At 44.6% G+C, this 18,946-nt stretch overlaps 1 protein-coding gene across 10 annotated transcripts in view; it reads left to right on the top strand.

The window, feature by feature from the left end:
• SUN1 (Sad1 and UNC84 domain containing 1) overlaps positions 1 to 18,946 on the top strand; it is a 1,235,850-nt gene that overhangs the window by 180,110 nt on the left and 1,036,794 nt on the right. For all 10 annotated transcript variants that reach the window (XM_069647232.1, XM_069647226.1, XM_069647231.1 and 7 more), the window contains one exon: positions 6,780 to 6,973. In XM_069647232.1, the coding sequence (XP_069503333.1) occupies positions 6,780 to 6,973 (194 nt within the window). The remainder of the gene's footprint in view (positions 1 to 6,779; positions 6,974 to 18,946) is intronic.

The raw sequence follows: 18,946 nt of genomic DNA, 5'->3' as shown, positions 1-18,946 counted from the left end.
AGTATATACTCATAAACCAATGGTTGTTATTGCATTGTTAGACCGTTGGTACAATATAATATCAAAACAATGAGCGCGGTACGCGCGAGTAAACATACTTCAACATGACGGCTTCCAAGAGCCAGCCACGCGAACTACCGCGTATGCTCCAGCTCTTGGCTTGAGCGCTGCATTGTTTATTTTCGGCGGCATCGGCGCAGAGCCTCTGCTCCAGTTTCATATCGGCCGAGACGCTGGTGAGTGCGGGTCTTTCGCGTATGCCCCTAGACTTTACCATCAGTCCAAGGGGCTACGCATGTGACCAATCAATCCTCATTATATATTATATTACTTGCTAATTAGTCCTTTCTTTTCCTTCCCCTTCTGCCCCAATGTCTCTGCGCAAATCACTTACTTCATGTGGTATGCAGATCTCTCTACGCATTGGAAGCATTTGATTTAGGTATGCATTTCCTCATCTACTCCTTTTACGTTTCTTATCAACTCTATAGTGCTCAATTGGATGCAATGACGAATAGTTGAATGGGATCTATTTACTTTTCTCCAATAGTCGAGCCCACTTTAATTTTTGATCTGGATTATCAATCAATTTATTGGTAAGCACTTTGTTTTTCAGTAATGTCTTTTTTAGATAGCAGTATTTTCTGGGTTTTTTTGCCTTACATGGACTATTTTTAAAAACATGCTATTTTTTCCAACAAACTTATCAGTCAGACTGATTCGCAAGGAAGATAAGGTAACCTATTATTCAGTTAATCTATTTTTGGTATGCCAATTGAGTGGGAGAGACATTACCTCTCATGCTATTGCTAAATATTCCCTTGGACTACTAATTGATTCCAATTCGTTTTATCTTTGCTTCTCTTTCAAACCTATTTATCTTGCAACGACTCTGGCAATTATGGATGCACTTACCATATCCTTTATTTTACAAAAAATATGCTGCTTGATTAATTGTTTATATTTTGTCTATGCTCTCAAATGTCGGTATATTATGTTTGTCCGTTGTCTTAGTTGATTTTTGTGATTTAACACTTTGCGGGTGCTGCCACACATGTACCCTTTACTTGGAACTGTGGCTGTTGGTATAACAATGCCAACCCACTATGTTTAATTTTGTTGATGCTTGTTCTGATTTGATGATTTGGATTCTTGTATAATCATATACAGAATCACCAGCCTCTGATGACGAGCCCCTTAGCTCGAAACACGTGTCAGGCTGTTTAAGAATTCTTCAAAGGCTGTTCAAGAATTCTCCAATTAAACTTTATGCTAATTGTAGTTGAATTGTGTCTTTGTGCGCAGATATCAGGCAAACAACCTTCTGTCTCATTCACATACCTTTGGCAACGTTGGCAGGTTGCCCTCAACCTTTGACTCAATCTGCAGCCCTTGCTCAACATATTTAACGGTCAGGGCGCCTGTATCTCACAATAATCCTTTTCTGCCAAATAAAAGGTTGCCTTATTTTTGTTTTAGTCTTGTGTGATCTTTTATAGTGTGCTATCACCGGAATAAAGATTGTACGTACTTGCACCTTGGTGGAATTGGATAGTTTAGACCAATATCTCTTGGTGCTGTGTTGAATGCTCCAATTTGTCCTGGGCATATGTTTTCCTGTAGCTTCTTTTGACTGTTGATCCCCATCTTTCCTGTTTTGGCACTTGTTATATCTGAGGTGCAGTCTGGCCCCCACAGTGCTGGTTCAGTGAAGTGGCCCTTTACTGCAAGTTTTTCAAAGACCCGTTGGACTTCGCTTAAGCCCTGCACAGGATGTCTTCAGGCAGTGCTGATATGATTCGATTTCTGCAGGCTGATGGTGGTTACTTATGGAAGGGCCTTTCATAACCAAATATTTTTTAGCCCAGCTTTTCAGTCTTCAAATAGATTTTGAAGATCACATGCTGCTTCACATTACCCAACATCTGCATGAGTATTCTTAAACTTTCTTTTGATTATCTTTTTTTAAGTAATGCCTTTTTTCTTGTATGTTTGCTGTTGCCCATTCCACCCTAAGGCCAGAACATGTGCTACAGTAAGTGAGAAGGGAATGGGGTTGTAAACATGAATATCTAGTTGACATTGCAACTGCTCCTTTGGGCAATTCAATGGTGTCTTGAAGAGGTGGGCAAGACAATCTGATTGATCAAACTCCCAGCACAGGAACAAAAAGTGCTCCACCCCAGGGAGGTGCTTCCAGAGGCCTTTGCCATCCTCATCCTAAGAACCAAAATGATGAGCTTGTTCGCCTTCATTCCACTCAAGTTGAAGGGTGCATGTCTTTCCATCTGTAGGAATGGAGGGCAATCTCCTTGTACACTTAGGTTCTCGCTGTCACCATGTGGGCATACCGCCTTCCCTTTCTCGGACTACTCCATCCTGGCCTCTCCTGCTTTAGTTCAGGAGACTCTTCAGCTTCCGACATGCTGCATCTTTTGGACTCCAATACAGTGGAGGAGATTCTCAGTTTCCAAAGGGGGTATTGGGTTCTTTTCCAGGCTGGTTACAGTGCTGACTAACAACCAGGAGAACTTGTGCACCATTCTTCAACAACTTCGTACCCTCGCCAGATTTCAAGGTGATCTCCCCAGTGCAGATCCGGTTTGTCCTCTGCTAGCATGATTAAATCTGCATAATGGATCTGATGGGTGCATAACTACATGTCCCGATTTGGGACTGCAACATTGTCTAAGCTTCTCCCTTAGGAGCAGTCTATTTCAATTCAGGATGCTTCCCTTACAGCTCAATGCAGACCCACGAGTCTTCAACAAAATGTTTGCTATGGTGCAATTCCTTAGGCAAGGGGTGTTCACATCTATCCTTAAATAGGAGTTGGTGGTCACAGCCGCTCATCAAGTTCAGCTGTCTGTTTTGCCATGATCTGTCGGTAAACCTGGTTAAGTGATAGGCATATACACAATTTGTGAGCCTTACATGTTGGAATATTGCATTCCATTTGCTAGTTGCACATGCTATGAAGCTTTAAGTGAATATTGGGGAAAGCAGTTTTTGCAAATTAGTGTAGGCATACACATAATGTAGTGTATAGAAGAGCCAACATACCATGCATGAGCATGAAAATGTGGGGAAACTGTGCAGAAGCAAAACAGTTAGGACCATACTAGATTATGCATAGAGCAACTAAGGGGATATGTAGTAGAAATAATCAATTAAAGTGAAGAAATGTCCTGTGTTGGGCTACCTGATCTGTTGTGATGCTGCGACCAGTCCTTCGTTTGATGGTGCTACCAGACTCCTAGACTGGTGAATTGTGTTTCCTCTCAGTAAAAAATAGATGATGGTACAGTATGAGGGCCCAGTGTAATTTAGTAGCGTCTCCCATAGACCTTGTTTGGGGACAGTCTCCTGCACTTGTAGCCTTATGAATTAACAAGTGCCCACATAACAAATTAGGGCAGTGTGTGAGGCTGAAAAATAATTCCCTTCCAAAAATCAGTCCAGGATTACAGGCATCATCGTCACATGTTCTGGGGGATGCAATGGAAGAGATGGTTAAAGCTGACAAAAGTAAGAGATTCACATGAAGGTAATGTCACCTCTGATGTGACTTGAACACGTTCCTGTCATGGTAATTTGACCAGATAGACGATCCGACACGCTCTGTCGGTGCTACTCAGTGGCATTGCCACGGGCAGGTCTAGTTTTCAGGCAAGTTGTACATTGCAACATGACCATGTAAAGCTTGATTTGAGCTCTTTTTCTTTGTCTTCAAGCATAACTGCAGTAGCATAATACAGCTGGGAGCGAGGAGTTGAGCAGAGTGAGTATTGTATACAGTTGAAGGTGCTAGACATATACCGATGTAGCTCCTGTCTGGAGGGTAATAAGGATCAGAGGGATCTCATTGTGGCAGCAACCCCCTCCCCTCTTCCAACCTCCGTTTACTATGCTTTCTCCATCTCATCCCTATGGTTGGAAATATATTTAGGTTTTAGGCGTCTTTGATTGAGTGTGGTGATGCAGCTAGTGAGTCAGGCGTGTAGAATATGCTCTTAACCAGGAGCTAACTTTGTGGGAAATTGTACATATTTCTAGTTTGTTAATCCTTGCATTACAGGTTTTCAATGAGCCCAGCCCAGGCATGTGGAAAAATCACACTTCACACAAGTTTGATTAAAAAAGAGATGGACTACCTAGCACTTGTTTTAACACTGGGCTCAATCTTAATTTACGATTCCCTGCTCTTACATGTAACAATTGTGAAGGAGAGATGAAAGCCACATTACACCTTCAAAACAGAGTCACATTGATGTGCATGGATGACGTTTGATTTCACATTGTGGGGATGGTCAGTTAAGGGATCTTAAGCACAGGAAGATGATTCCCCCCTGTTCCATCTATTTTGTCCCTGTAGAGAAACAACTGAGATTATGTTCCAAATATTCAGATTCTATAAAAACAGCTTGGCGCACTGGTTGAAGATTGGAGGGAGAGTGGCATTATTTGAGTCAAATCATAGTGGCTTCATAGAAGTATTACAGCACAATGCTTGACTCGATCAATGACTTTGTAAGAAGACATCAACTAATCTTTGATGCCTACATTGGTCAAGTGTGTTCTTTCAATGTTTTATCCACAGACGGATCTTTATATCATTTTGACAACGTTTTTCATTTGCAACACTGTAAAAGCATCATTGCTAGGGAATCCTGTTTCTTATAAGTGTACAAACAATATGGATGTGTAAAGGTCTAAAATGCATAGATTAAACCTGGGCGGGGAAAGGGTAGTTGACCCTGTTTGTATACAGAAAAAGTATAAATGACCCAGCATCTAAACTTTCATAAGACATTGAGGAGGTAAAGGGGGATTCTTTTCCTATTGGAAAGCCAGGATTAGAATGTGGATCTTCTTGTTACAATTTGCTGCCAAATTGCATATTCCTGTGTTCTCTGATAAGCGTGCCCCTGTTTGGCTCATAAGGAAACTGAATTGCAGGGTGTTAAAAATGTTCAGTCTATTTTGGTCAGGGTCCTAGGGGGAATTGGACCACAGATCTTTTTGGTTCCAAAATAAACCACAGGACCTTTTCGTCCCCTTTTTTCCCACCCCACCCTCTATTGCCCTTTTCTATTACCATCCATGTGCCTTTGATCTCTGGGGTTGTGTGGGTGGAAGGTGGATATGTGACGGTTGTAATGGCGAGAAGGTGGTGCTTTCTGTGTAGATTGAGGAGAGTAGGTGGGGAGGGGTGGATGGAGTATGCTTAAGTGAGGCAGGGTAAGGGAATATCCGAGAGGGATGTGGCTAGCTAGAGAGTGATGGTATAGCTGCTTGGTGATTGTGCTTGAAGGTACAGTTTGGGGGGGGGGGGTGGGAGTGGTTGTGGGGTGTTAAGGGAGAAATGCAGGGGACGCCTGTGGCTTATTACAGAGTTAAGGTGTTGGTAGAGGGTGGGGATGTGCCCGTGGGGATGAGGGAGCAGGATTCTTCAGATCTCTGTGGATGCTTGTTGGGTTGATGGAATATGGTGACGTGCATTAGCGTTTTTTTTATTTGACTGCAGGGGTGCCGGTAAAGAAAAGGTATGGCTCATATCTGTGGGGGTATGTGGGTCAGCATGCAGCATAAATTTGCCATTGCTAATCCTCAGACCATCGGCCACTATAGCAAATCCCCCTAGTTGTTAATCAGCACTGCTAACCATACATAATGGTAATTATGAATACTGCAAGCAGAATCTTTCTAATCCCCTACTTGCCATCTTTCTTGTTGATCTCTTCCCAGATAGTAAATACTTCAAGCTTGCTTGGTGTCTTTAATCTCATTTGATGGTGATCCTGTGACACACATTGCTCTATGTGGTAGTGATGTGGGCCTTGCGGGTCGGGTCAGTGCACTTGAGAAATAAATCTTTCATTTTCTTAAAATGGTTGTTTGCTCTATAATCCCATGCTTTGTTGTCTCAAAGTGGGAAATGTTTCACTGCCATTCCTAGTTTGCCGGAAATGTTTTGTTTAGAAAGGTTTGTTTTTGATCCCCATGCATCTGCAAACTTTGGCTTACCACACCTTATTCCTGTTCATCCATCTCAGCGAGCCCTCATTTGTCCCATGGCACCTGCCTCCAAAGCACCTCCGACCCATCACTTATCAGCTGGTGATGCTGCGCAAGATCTGTCCCGCTAACTCGGTGACCTGGTGCTATTTTAACGGGTGAAAGCGCTTTACCCTCCAGTTGCAGAATCTGCAACACTGCCTCCTTGACAACTCAGTCACTGTGGCACCTAATGAATTTTCTTTTTAACTGATCTAGCAAGTTACCATGTTCAAAGGATCTGGCTACCTCGTCTGATAATTATCGTTTACAGTTAACTATTAGCTTCATTCGTCTATCGCTTTTTAAAAAAATCCAATTAACATAGTTATCTGATGTAGAATCTGCACTTGTTTAGCTGGCTGTATGGTGTGTAGCCTCTGGAAAAAGTGAGCCGAGTGCCCTTTGTTAGAGGGTCATTTGGTAACTTGTACACAGAACACATGCATGGTCTAGACTCCACTTCATATATTTTTGATAGTTTTCTCCTGCATTTCATTTTTTGCCACAATGTATTTTCACTACCTTCAAGTTGGTAATAGGGAACCAATGTGCTAAGAATACTAAAATGACAGAAAAAGCAACATGTTACTTGTTCTTGCTTGCATTTCTTTTATGTGATCTTTTATTTTTTTATAACATTGATAATGAGACCCATCGTTGTTAGTTATGTAAACGTGTTAATATGAAATATTTATAAACATGGCTTTTACTTTCTTCAGAACTACAAAGCAGCAACGAAATATAAACAAACAGTCCACTGCTACTATACATCACACTCCAAGGAAAAACCTATCCAACACGTCCTTGCTTAGTCACAGTAGTCTTAACAGCCATCTCAGCGATACATCATTGGTATCCACAGTACTCGATGAGACTTTGATTCGCGAGCAAACCGAGGTGGACCATTTCTGGGGTAAGCAATGCAAGATGCAATACTACAAATAGATTTGTGATGGTTTCTTTTGTGGTTACCTGCAGACCTGCCTGAGCTAAATACGTACTCTGTGAACTTTGTTGTCTTCATGATCCTGTATTCATTGCTGTTCCTCCACATGCTAGTTTGCCTACAGTAGTTGGAACCTTCTGAAAAATGGTAAACCACTTGTACTGCACATGTTTGCACGTGGTACTACTCATCGATGCCTTATAAATCAGTTTTACAATGACGTTTTATTCCCTTGGTCAATCCCATTGTGCATTCATCTTCCCTCTACTGAATTGTGTTATTTACTGTGGTATCATGATTGTGTTTCGTAGAGTAATGATACAGGTGCGACATGGAATGAGTGCAAAACTCATTATCATTCTGAATGTTACATTTATTGTTTGGAGCTCAATGATGGTGGGCGAGCCAGTGGGTGCCACCTCAAGTAGTACTTGCTCTGTTATATTCAACTAAGGAAGAATAAGGCACTTGATGAACTGCCTTCTCCATACTACCAGGTTTATGTTTTGGCAATCAGGATTTGGACTGCCATGCAAGGGAGGGTGGGGAGGCTAGGGATACTTGCCATTCCCCTCCATTAAAAAGGAAACTAAAGCACCAAAAAGGGAAACCAAGCCGTTGATGCATCCTGATGTTGTTTTTTATATAAAGCAGTTTTTATTTTAAAAATTCCATATTCCAACAGTATTCGTCATATTATTGTTCATATACACATTTGTCCTAACCCGTCCCCCCACATGCCTTACTGAATAGTGGGCAAGGGAAGGGGAGTAACTACCGCTCCCTTCTGTATTTTTGTAAAGGCCTTCTCAACTCTAATGCCATTATTTCTTGAGGACCCTCCAATGATTCTGACAATAGTAGAGCATTATGTACCCGTCTCTGGTTCCTCCTTGTTGCTCCTCCTGGGACAAAACCACACTCCTGTGCGTCTATTAGCCTAGTTATTACCCCCACTAATCTTGTTAATATCTTTCATAGGACCTTAGCCACTCCCTTCAGCAGAGATATGGGGTGGTACAAGCCACACTGATTGTTGGGTTTACCTTTGTGTGTTACCATTACTGTAGCCATTCTAGTGGGGAGTGTACCTTGTGCATGACTTCCCATAAACATTTCCAACATTGGCCTGGCTTCCTTGTCTCCAATGCATTTCCAAAATTCGATTGGAATCCCATTCGGTCCTGGGGTCTTTCCAGGATGTATGCTTTCAATGGCCTCTTGTTTTTCCTCCACCGTAACTTTTTATCCATATCTTGTTGCGTTTGCTTAATTACCATTGGTAAGTTTACCCCATTTAGGTATCTCCTAATTTAATTCTCAGAAGGCCATGGCACAATGCTGTAAAGCTCCTGGTAAAAGTCTGCAAGTTCATGGACTATTTTATCCACTGTGTATAGACGCCCCCCTCTCCCCCCTCACTCCTTATGCCCCTAACCCATTTGGAGGATTCCTCCCTTTTCTCCAACCATACGAGCATCCGTCTACTTTTGTGCCCCAATCCCTACACTCTGGCTTTCGTGGCAGAGTACGCCTTATTTGCCTCGTCCATCGCCACTGATTTGTATTGCTTGCGGCTTTTAGCATTACTTTTAGATTCTGTTGTCCTTCTCTATGCCTCTTTAGGTCTCTATAGGTCTCCCGCTTAGAAACCTTACCAGTTTTTCCTCTTCTCTCTTTCCTATGGTGCCTTTTTGTCGCCTATACCCTCCCCTAGTGACTGCTTTATATGCTTCCCAAAGAGTGCAGCTACTATTCAGTGCCCCCGTTTAATTCAAAGGACTCCTCTCTGCAGTCCTTAATTTCTCCCCATATTGCGATTCTTGGGTAGGAGTTTAGTCTCCATTCCCATTGACCCATGAGTCCTTCCCCTCTGATTGTAATATATAACTGGGCATGATCTGATATAACCCTTGTGCAGTATTTCCGCTTCTGTTACCCTCCCGGTGATATTACATGGAACTAAAAAGTAGTCTAAGTGGGACATTGGCACGAGCGCCGCAGAGTAATAAGAGAACTGTTTTTCATCTGGGTGCATCCCTCACCCAATGTACTCGAATCCAGTTTCCTCCGAAAAGGTTGCCAGCTTGGTGTTTCCTCCCCCCTGGGTATTCCCTCTCTCAGCAGACCTCTGTCTAGCCATACGTGCAGAACGTCATTGAAGTCCCCTCCCACTATAGTTGGGTCAGCCCCATGTGTTGCCAGTATTGCCTGTATCTTAAGTAATTCCAGTCGTAGTGGTGTAGGTGCATACACATTCAGTATGGTGATTGTCACAACCACAGCTTCCCTGTCACAACCACATAGCATCCCTCTTGTTCTCTCTCTCCACTTGACCTAGCTGGAATGCAATGGTCTGGTTAATGTGGATCACTACTCCTCTAGAACCCATATACTATACAGCGTGTTCTACCGTATAGTAGGATATCTGCACGCAAACCATCCAGTGTGCTTCCTGTAGGAGTAGTATTTGCGCTTTCTACCTGGTCAGATATTTTGCCACCAGGCCCCTCTTAAATAATTTAGGCCAATAACATTCCATGGTGGGCATTTTACCTTTCTACGTTAATTGTTTAGGTTTGCTTTCTGTCCATCTGTATTGTGTGTCCCAGATGTGAGACCCCCCCCTCCGACCCCCTGCCCTGTAAAATCAAAATGTGTAGCTTAACTTGTGTAATCTTACTTGACCTCATGCCCACCCCCTGCCCCCTTAACCCTCAAACCCCATAACCTGCCCCCCACTCAACTTGAAGCATCTGTCGACCCCAATATCTACTGCTCTTTCCAGCCCTCGACAAGGGCTTTAGGATCTGCAAGGCGTGGGGTGGGGTGGGGGGGCGGGCATGCGCACTGACCGCTCTTCCCAGAAGACCCACACATTTCACCCACTTAAGTCTCGTCTATTGTGATGCTGGAAATGCATTGGAGGGACATGGCCTCCCTGTCCTGTACTCGCTTATGTGTGTTCTGTGTTACTTTCTGCACAAAAGTCCATTTGGGACCCCTGGCAGTGCAGCTCTGCCTCTTTTTGGTTGTGGTGAACAGAGACCCTTGGGATACCCTTATGGCAACCCTCTACCCCTAGTGTATGTTTTTGGGCACCTGTGTGTTTCCCACAGAGCAGGGTCTGGGCTGGTGGTAGCTTCATGCTGATATGACAGGAGCTCTGAGTATCCTCCGTTTTAAGATACCCATGCCCTGCCATAGGAGTCAGTGGACCCCTGATAGAAGGCAAGATGGCTCCTGGGGCCTCTTGGTTTCTAATGCCTGTTAATTTGTTTTCCCAAAGTCCTGGAAAGCCCTGACTCTGTCCCTTCCCCTGACTGGCTGTTGAGTGGAAGAACCATATATGGTATTGTGGGGAAGTCTAGGTGGGACTGGCTGGAGCCTTCCCAGTGACTGAATGTTGTGCGTACACCCTTGGGGTGGGACCTCTGTGAATAGAGTGTGATCAACATGCATTATAGTTTGTGTATCTGGTTTCTGTGTGTGAGACACAATGAATGAGACAGCCCTGCCTGAAACGGACACAAATACATTGTGGAGTGCTGAAAGGCTGGGTGCTTGCTCCACTCCAAATTCCTTGTTATTGGTGTCTGGGTGGAAGTGAGTGGCCCGAATGCCTGTGAGCCTGATTTGGTTGGCTGTGCCTAGCTCAGCCAGAGTGAACGAGGGACAGATGTGTATATCTGGGGATCTCTCACTTACCCATTTGTTCAGAAGGTGAAGTTGAAACTTGAAGCTGATCCTTCAAGCCCAGTTGAAGGAGAAGATTGCTGCTTTGTTTCCTCCGATGGAATCTAAGAGTTGTCTAGTCTGTTGTGGACTGAACCAAGAGAGGACCCGGCTAGGAGACCTCTTCCCCAAGCTACGAGGGACCATCTTGCAAAAACTGCTGTTCGAGGCACCCTAGAAGCCAGTTCTGTGAGTCTGACATCCAGAGAAGGGAAGAACAAAGCACCTGGACATCGTGGCGTCTGAGTCCATTGGCGTCGACCGGGGTTTGGAAGATTTCTGTGACCGGTGGAGTCCAAGTCGAATCATGTCGCCCAGAAGCAGGGACGCCTTGACACCATGTTCTTCGATGCCCAGAGCCGAGAAAGATCCTCAGTGCCTCAGAACATTTGAAAGAGGGCTCCTTTGCCATCACTCCAGACCACTTTGTCCCACTGGAGAAAGTCCAGGTTGCCGGCTACTGACGAAAGTCTGATGGTGGGTTTCCTGCCACCTGAAGCTGACAGACGTCCCGAGGACACAGACCGAGTGAAGATCCGAGGTCCATCTCGTGGTTGTTTACTGATCGCCGAAGCTATCTCGGGGTATGTGCTGCGGCTGAGGCACCGATAGGCCAGAGGACTGTGGCTGTGACTCTCGACACCACGCCTGCATCCATCACTGCAGAAGGTTTTCCAAGTCCACTCTCTTACTTGCGGCACCGAACACTTAGCATCGAGGTCTACCACACACATCTCACCTTCACAGGACTTCCATCATTGAGGAAACGATCGTCGAAGAGCTGCCCGAAGATCGAAGCTGCTGTATCAGCACCAGTGTTCCCCTTTTCCTCAAGGTTCTCAATGCTCAGTGGCACCTGGTTAAAAGGGAGTACACCCTCGAAGGATACAGTCTACGAACCGTCAAAACTCTTCCACTTCAGGTACATTGGGCTGGTTGAACATTTTAACCAAGAAGCAAGGCTTATTGAGCATTTATGAACTTGGCCTGTTAATTCTCTTATTACAGGTTGCCCAGCTGGGGATCCTCATTTCAGAATTGTGCATCTATATCCAAAGAAAGCATTCTGCCATTACTTAACCTTAACCTGCCTGTCTTCCTCATCTATGCTGATGCACCTTACTGAATGATTTGCATACTATTATAAACTGCCAGCAGTTGATGCATTTTAAAGGAATCTAAAGTCTAAGTGTGATACCACACAAGAGCTGTGTTGGCACATAACATACTGTGTGGACATTCCTTTGTGGGGACTTGGGGGACTCACTGTACTTCAGAACCATACTGCATCCACTCCTAAGAGCTTAAGCCTTGGTTGCTCGTCCATGGCTACCATCTAGAGAACCTTGGCTGGAGTGCTGTGTCTCTACCCTACCATATAGGGGGCAGAAATACAAATGCCCCCCTTCATTCTTTACATCTATTCATAGCCATTCCTCTCCTTTCAATTCTCTACCCTCTCCTCACTCTTCTCCAGTCATGTTTCTCAATTTCAGGCCTATTTTCCTTTCTCCCCTATGGAGGTCACACCTGTTACTTTGTCCGTATTTTGCCCTTTCAGCTTTTTCCATTGTTGTGGGCTGACTGGTTCTGCCCAGTCTCATGCATCTGTAGGGTGCTTGAAAAACCAGACTTTCTGTGGGCACTTTGTTTTTTTCTCTCCGCTTCCTGCGTCAAAGGATTGCTGCGCTTTTTGTACTGCTTTGGTGAAGTCGAGGTATATAGCAATCTTTGCCCCATTGTACTACAGGATTCCTTTCTTTCTCACTTTTTATAAGATCATGTCTAGATCATGGTAGTTTAACAGCTTGGCAATAATTTGTCTTGGCGGGGCGCCTACTTAGTCGTTCCCTGCTTGGCATTCCATGTGCCCTTACAATGGAGAAAAATGTAGTCCGCCCTTGTGGTCCTAGCCACCTTTTTATATCCAATCTTCCAGAAACAGTTCCATGGAAGGAATTTCTGTTTTCTCTTATAGTCCACTCGGACGTAGGTTGTTGCGCCTTGAGCTTCCTTCTACTTCGTCAATACTTTCCATCTGTTGTCTTTTTCAGCATAGGTTGAATGTCATGCTAGGGGGTGGTCACTATGTCTTCGACAGCGAATATCCACTCTTCCACTACTTCCCGCACTTACACCTTTTGAAGGTCCCGTCTCAGGAGACCGGCATCCAATCCCACTGCTTCAATCCTTTGTTCCAACTGTGTCTTTGCCTCGTGTATGGCTCACAAGGTATCCTGGGTAGCCTGGGATTCTGAGTTTCACTTGGTCTCCATTGTCGCCATCTGTCTGGTCTCCAATGCTTGTGCTTTTGGCCAACTTGTTGTTGTGCATACGTCAATTGTAGGTTGTTGGGTTAATGTTTTGCCTTTGGCCTAGTTCCTGGTCATATTTAGGCACAGCATGGATGGCACTCTTTTAAACCGCCTTCTGGTTTCTAGGCAATTTCCGCCATGCGTTGTGCGACCCGGTCTCTTTTGTCCCTTACTTTGCAGTGCCTCCCTGTAATAGTCTCCATTCAGCACCTTCTCTCTAGGGCTTGTATAGTTGGTTTTGGTTAACAGGGGGGGGGGTCCTTTTTTAAGGTTGCAGCATGCCTCTCGCTCCACTTCTGCTTTGATTGCAGATCGATGGGTTGGTGGTCGAGGCCTTAACTCCATGAGAGGGAGGGGGGGGAAGAGTGTATCTGTTCCTCTGCTCATAGATTGTGATTGTGTCTACGATCAGATCCCCGCTCTTGGCCCTAGTTCCACCCCCTCGTTCTACCCTGACCTACCAAGTCTCTTCCGCAGCCACTGTTCCTCCACACTGCCTCACTGCAGACTGTTCCGTCTGGTTGCTGAGGCTGACATTTTGCCAGGTGTACTTCTCCATGCCGTTCTCCTTTCCTTAGTCTGCATCTTCCTTTGCAGGGTTTTCAGGACTTTGAGACTTCGTCCTCTGATGCCACGTGGATTCACCGCTGCACTGATTCTGTTTCCGTGGTCCAGCTCGGTCGCCTTCCGTGCCGATTTCTCATGGGCCCTCGGTCTTGGGCGGATCAGCACCTAGCTGCTGCTACACCATCTGCCACGCAACTCTGCCCCCTATCGTACCCAGCTTTGATTCTACAAAAAGATGCAAGAAAAGAGAACAGATAATTTGTCTGGTTACCTACAAGCAGTTTTCCATGGACATCAGAAGAGCAGATTCTACAAGCACATGTAAATGTAGTCACTGGCGCAAAGGAATCGCAGAAGCACACTGTGCTTCTTCTAAAGGGATGTACATGGTATATGCAAGCTGGTCTGTGGACTGCAAACCTAGACACAAAATATGGTCAGCAAAAGCCCTGGAATTGTATCAGTCTGCTCTCACAAGGAGGGTTGAATTAGCACATAGTTTGCAGAATTGTCTACTTTTCAAAGCACTGCACCTTTGACCACATATAAGATGTACTCAAGGTACTGGGAATTGCAGGCTTTAATGCCTACATTGTAATGAGGAATCTGAGCCTTTTTCAGGTCTCAATATTCGCACTAGCCATTGGCTAGTAATAAAGGACTCTGTGGTTAAGACTTTTTTTATTTTTTTATTTTTAATTTCATATAGTATAATACAGACCATAGGGATTTTTATACACCAGTAAACCTGCAACCAATCATATACACATTACACATAGCACTAACCATATCAACAATCGATATCCTTTAAATCACAATATAAATAATTTCAAATTATCATGACAACACTTAATACAATATTAAACATTTCAATTTAAGAATTCTGGTCTGATGCCATCATATTGGTAAGTGGCCCAGGTCCTATTAACTGGTAAGTGAACCACGATACCCACCATAGATCATGTATGGAGATCACACAATATTGCCACTATTTCCCCCCACATTTTCGTCTGATAAAAAATTGGGGTTACACCATTCCCTTAAATATCTAAACCACAAATGGGGAAAACTGAGATCTATATGTTGGCCATGTGCCCTAAAATCTTTAGTGCAAACATTGAGCGTCTCACACCCTCCTATCATTATATGCTTTGTCTCATTTCCCTCCATACCACATAATGGACAGCTGAAAGTCGCCCGAGGGTCCCCCACATCTCTCCTGGTGTCATCAAGCTCATGCATCTGGTTTATTATGATACGCATAAACGTCTTGACAATGTAATTGTATGGGTAAGCATTAAGATAACTATTGATTCCCAGCCCCGTCAGCCAGTGAACTGTATATATTCAAGAGACTCTTTTGGTGGCCAGGTCGACTGCTGCTCAGTTGCAATTCCATACAGTGATCTTTAATCGGAGATGCTGATTTTTTGTGAACTGGTAATTACTTGGAGACACCCAGTTTTAACATCTAGACGGAGGCCTCTTTATTCAACTTGTGAATGGAAATGGATTTACAGGCCAAAATGTCTGCCTCTATAGAATGTCTAATGTCTCCCAACAGAGTTCCCTCAGCGGACTAACCTACTTTTAAAATTAAGTTCATTTTGCCAATCTTCAGGACACTTATGTACAGCAGTTAACTTGGTTTCCAGATAGTGCTGCTGGGACGGAAGTAGGTAGTCCAAGGAGGGATATCAAACGACACTTCTACACTAGGTTCAGATTGTTATACCGCCAAGCTCAAACTTCAGCACCATAGAGCAACGTTGGTATGACTTTTGCCTCATAAATCTCTAGAAGACTAATCAATGAAAAGCCTGCATGCTTCCTAGCAAAATATTTGACCCCAGAACCAGAATGTGTTCAAAAACACTCTGGACGCTGCCAAGCCAGAGACCCAAGAATCACTAATTAACAAACCCGTTGAGAAAACAAACCGGTTTGGTAAGGCAGTGGACGATGCTCTTGAAACAGCCAAGAAAGAGCATGAGACACTCAAGTCACTTCAACAGAGTACCCAGAAACCCTATCCTCTGAGAGGAAGCGGCTCCCAGCCAGTCCTTTCGCGGGCAATCTCGTTTTCCCCAGACCCAGTATAATGCAGGAAACAACTGGAATTCGGGACAATACTCTAACACCTCTGCCACTTATCCACCCAGAGGACAGCAGCGTGGGAAAGGTAGAGGATGAGGTTCCAACCCCAGAGGTGCCCCGGCCTCTGGTCAGAAATGACCTACAGATCCAGGTCCCCTCCTATGCAACCCCGGTCGGGGGCATTTAATATCTTTCCTTATCGCATTGGGATGGGATAACTGACCAGTTGGTTCTAAAGACGGTCAGACCACCTACAAATCCTACTGCAAGGTACAGATCCTTCTAGGAAAGGACGCCATAGAAGCCGTCCCTATGCTACAGGTAAACAAGGGTATTTATTCAGTGTACTTCCTTGTACCCAAAAAGGATCTCAACATGCGCCCTGTGCTAGACTTGCACCCAGTGAACAAGTTTGTCAAGCCTCAAAAGTTTCGTATGGTCACTTTACAGCCAGTTACATGGCAACACTCGACATGAAAGATGCATACTTTCATATTTCAATGTTGCCAGCGCACAGAAAATACCTAAGGTTCATGATAGAGGACAAGCACCATCAGTTCAAAGTGCTTCCCTTTGGCATTGCCTCGGCACCAAGGGTGTTTACGAAGGTACTGGCAGTAGAGGCAGCACACCTGCGCAGACTATCCATCCCGGTTTACCCTTACCTCGACGACTTGCTCATGACAGGGGAGTCCTACGAAACATGCCTATTGAACACTTAGAAGACAATAGACCTCTTATTCAGTCAAGGATTCTCCATCAACGAGAAGAAATTCAGCCTAGACCCCAGTCAAGTGAAACAGTTCCCAGGGGCTCTAATTCGGACAAAAGACAGCCTCGTTTTCCCCTCCGAGAGGGTTCAAAACAATGCTGTTTCAGATCCCTCCTATGTAGCCAGTTGGGAAGTGACAGTACGCAATGCCAAGCAACTGTTAGGGATGATGGCGTCCTGCATTTACTTAGTTCCATATGCGCGTCTGCGCATGCTTCCCATCCAAGAGTGGCTCAACAGCCAGTGATGTCAGGCCAGCGGACAATGGGAAGATCTGGTAGTTGTCGCACCAGCTCTCGTTCTCTCTGCAGTGGTGGTCGAGGGGAAAACCTCTTTAAGGGGGAAGACCTTCACCATCCCCGCAGTAGAAGCCACTCTAATGACTGAGTCATCACTCACAGGGTGGGGAGGCTCATCTGCTTCAGCAGACGGCGCACAGCGGTGTGCCATTCAGTGTCATTTCTTGATTTGTTGAGCAATCCCAGATACATTACAGAGTTGATTTTGACAATCTTTTCTTCAGCTAATTTCCAGTGAAGCCATTCTTTTTTCTCCTGTGGGCATTTTGCGAGAGTTGCTAGTTCCATTATGTGGGTTTTATGAAAGTTTATTTTTAAGTTGTTGTAGGTGGTATATTGTAGGGAGGTATTCAATCTGCGATGTAGACCTTTCAGGGTTTTGTCTACGAAGACCAGGTCATCAGCGTAGAGGAACCAGAGGGCCCCTTCGCCTTGTAGTCTTGGTGGATGGGCTCTGACCGCCTTTTGATCGGATTGCTTGTCCGATATGTATAGATTGAATAGTGACGCTGCTAGAGGGCAGCCTTGTTTGAGCCCATGGTATGTATGCATTTGTTTTGTGAGCTCGCCTTTCTAGGATAGTCTTACTTAAATTGTTGTCGGTGTACATGGCCAGGTTTGAGCTCAAAAGTTCTTGTGGGCAGCCCCATGTTTCGCACTATTGACAGTCGAACGCCGCCTCCTCCTCCTCCTCCTCCTCCAGAAAGATAAAAGCTAGGTAGTAGCATATTTTGTTTGATGGCTTGAAGTTTTAATATGTTGAAGATGATGTTCAGCGATGTTCCCACTCCCTTCACAAATCCAGTCCGTTATCGAACTTGTCATTATTAGAGGCCCATTTGTTAAGGTGTCGCAGGAGGATGGACCAAATATTTTTCCTTTGACGTCCAGTAGGGCTATCGGGCGATAGATTCAGGGATCTTCTCTGTTCCCTCTTTTGAAAATGTGAATAATAATGGCACGTTTCCAGGATGGTGGGATCACTCCTGTACGTTTGATCTGGTTGAAAAGGAGTAATATGAATTCTGCCCATTGGGTACTGTGCTTTCGGCATGATGTTGGTAAGTCCATCAGGGCCTGGTGCGCGTGATGGATTTAATTTCTTGATTGCCATTATGATGTTAGATAGTGAGCAATTGAATAGCCACGCACCCTTGTTGGCCTGTGCTCTGCTGCGTTTGTGTTGGGTTGGGTAAAGTGCTTAGTGAAATGTTACCCATGCTTCCTCTGAGACATTCGAGGCTTGTAAGGCTTGTTGGAACCTGCCCCATGTTAAGTAGTTCCCATAGGCCTCTGGTGTTTTTATTGCTAATGGCTTTTAACATTGTTTCTGCTTCTTGTTGTGCCCTCGTTGCTTTGGGCGCAATTAGCCGGTTGCTGTATTTTTGTTTCCTTTTTTTTTTCTTTGTTGGTACATTCCTGGAGCGTTCTTTATCTTTTAATTCTTTCAGGTCTTCCCGCAGCAATTTTCCGCAACTTGTGTGATGTTTAGGTGCCGCGACTTAAGGCGGTGTTTGTCACCATCTATGAAGGGCCCTTGGATTCATGTGTAGTTTACGCTGTCTCTATTCTTTTTGATGTATGTCTAGCATTCCAGTCATTCTGGTGATGTCTTGGGGATTAATTTGTCTTTTTTTCCCCCTTGGCTGATCTGCAGTTTGTAATCAAATGTGGCTGTGTGACTCTCTATGTGAGTCTTGCAGGAAATTGCAAGGAGGTTGTGATCGCTGGTGGACATCCGTCTGATTTGAAACAGTGATATGACTTGCAGGAGGTTCAGGGATGCAAAGGCGTAGTCCAAGCAGGCAGAATATCTTCCTTTATGCCATGTGTTAACCTGGAATGTCCCCCGTAGTCTGTCCATTCTGCATGTGCAGGTTGCGGTCTGTGGTTGCAGTTGTCTATCTTTGGCCGTACCGTTGTCATCTATGAGCCTCATGTTTAAGTCACCACAGGATTGGGGGGTGGGGGGTGGGGGAAGGGGTCATTGTCGGCTTCACAAACATCCATCCACAAGGTACATGATTTTGTCGAGGTTGTTCCTAATTGAACTTGTGCATGCTATTGTAAATGTTGCATATGATCATAATTTACTCTGTTTTTCCCAATAACAATAATTGTACGCAGAGGTTCAGGGTTTGAACTTTTTGGACAA

The sequence above is a fragment of the Ambystoma mexicanum genome, chromosome 2q (assembly GCF_040938575.1).
Source record: "Ambystoma mexicanum isolate Mex_15411 chromosome 2q, UKY_AmexF1_1, whole genome shotgun sequence".
Classification (NCBI taxonomy): domain Eukaryota; kingdom Metazoa; phylum Chordata; class Amphibia; order Caudata; family Ambystomatidae; genus Ambystoma; species Ambystoma mexicanum.
This window is presented reverse-complemented; position numbering and strand designations above follow the sequence as displayed.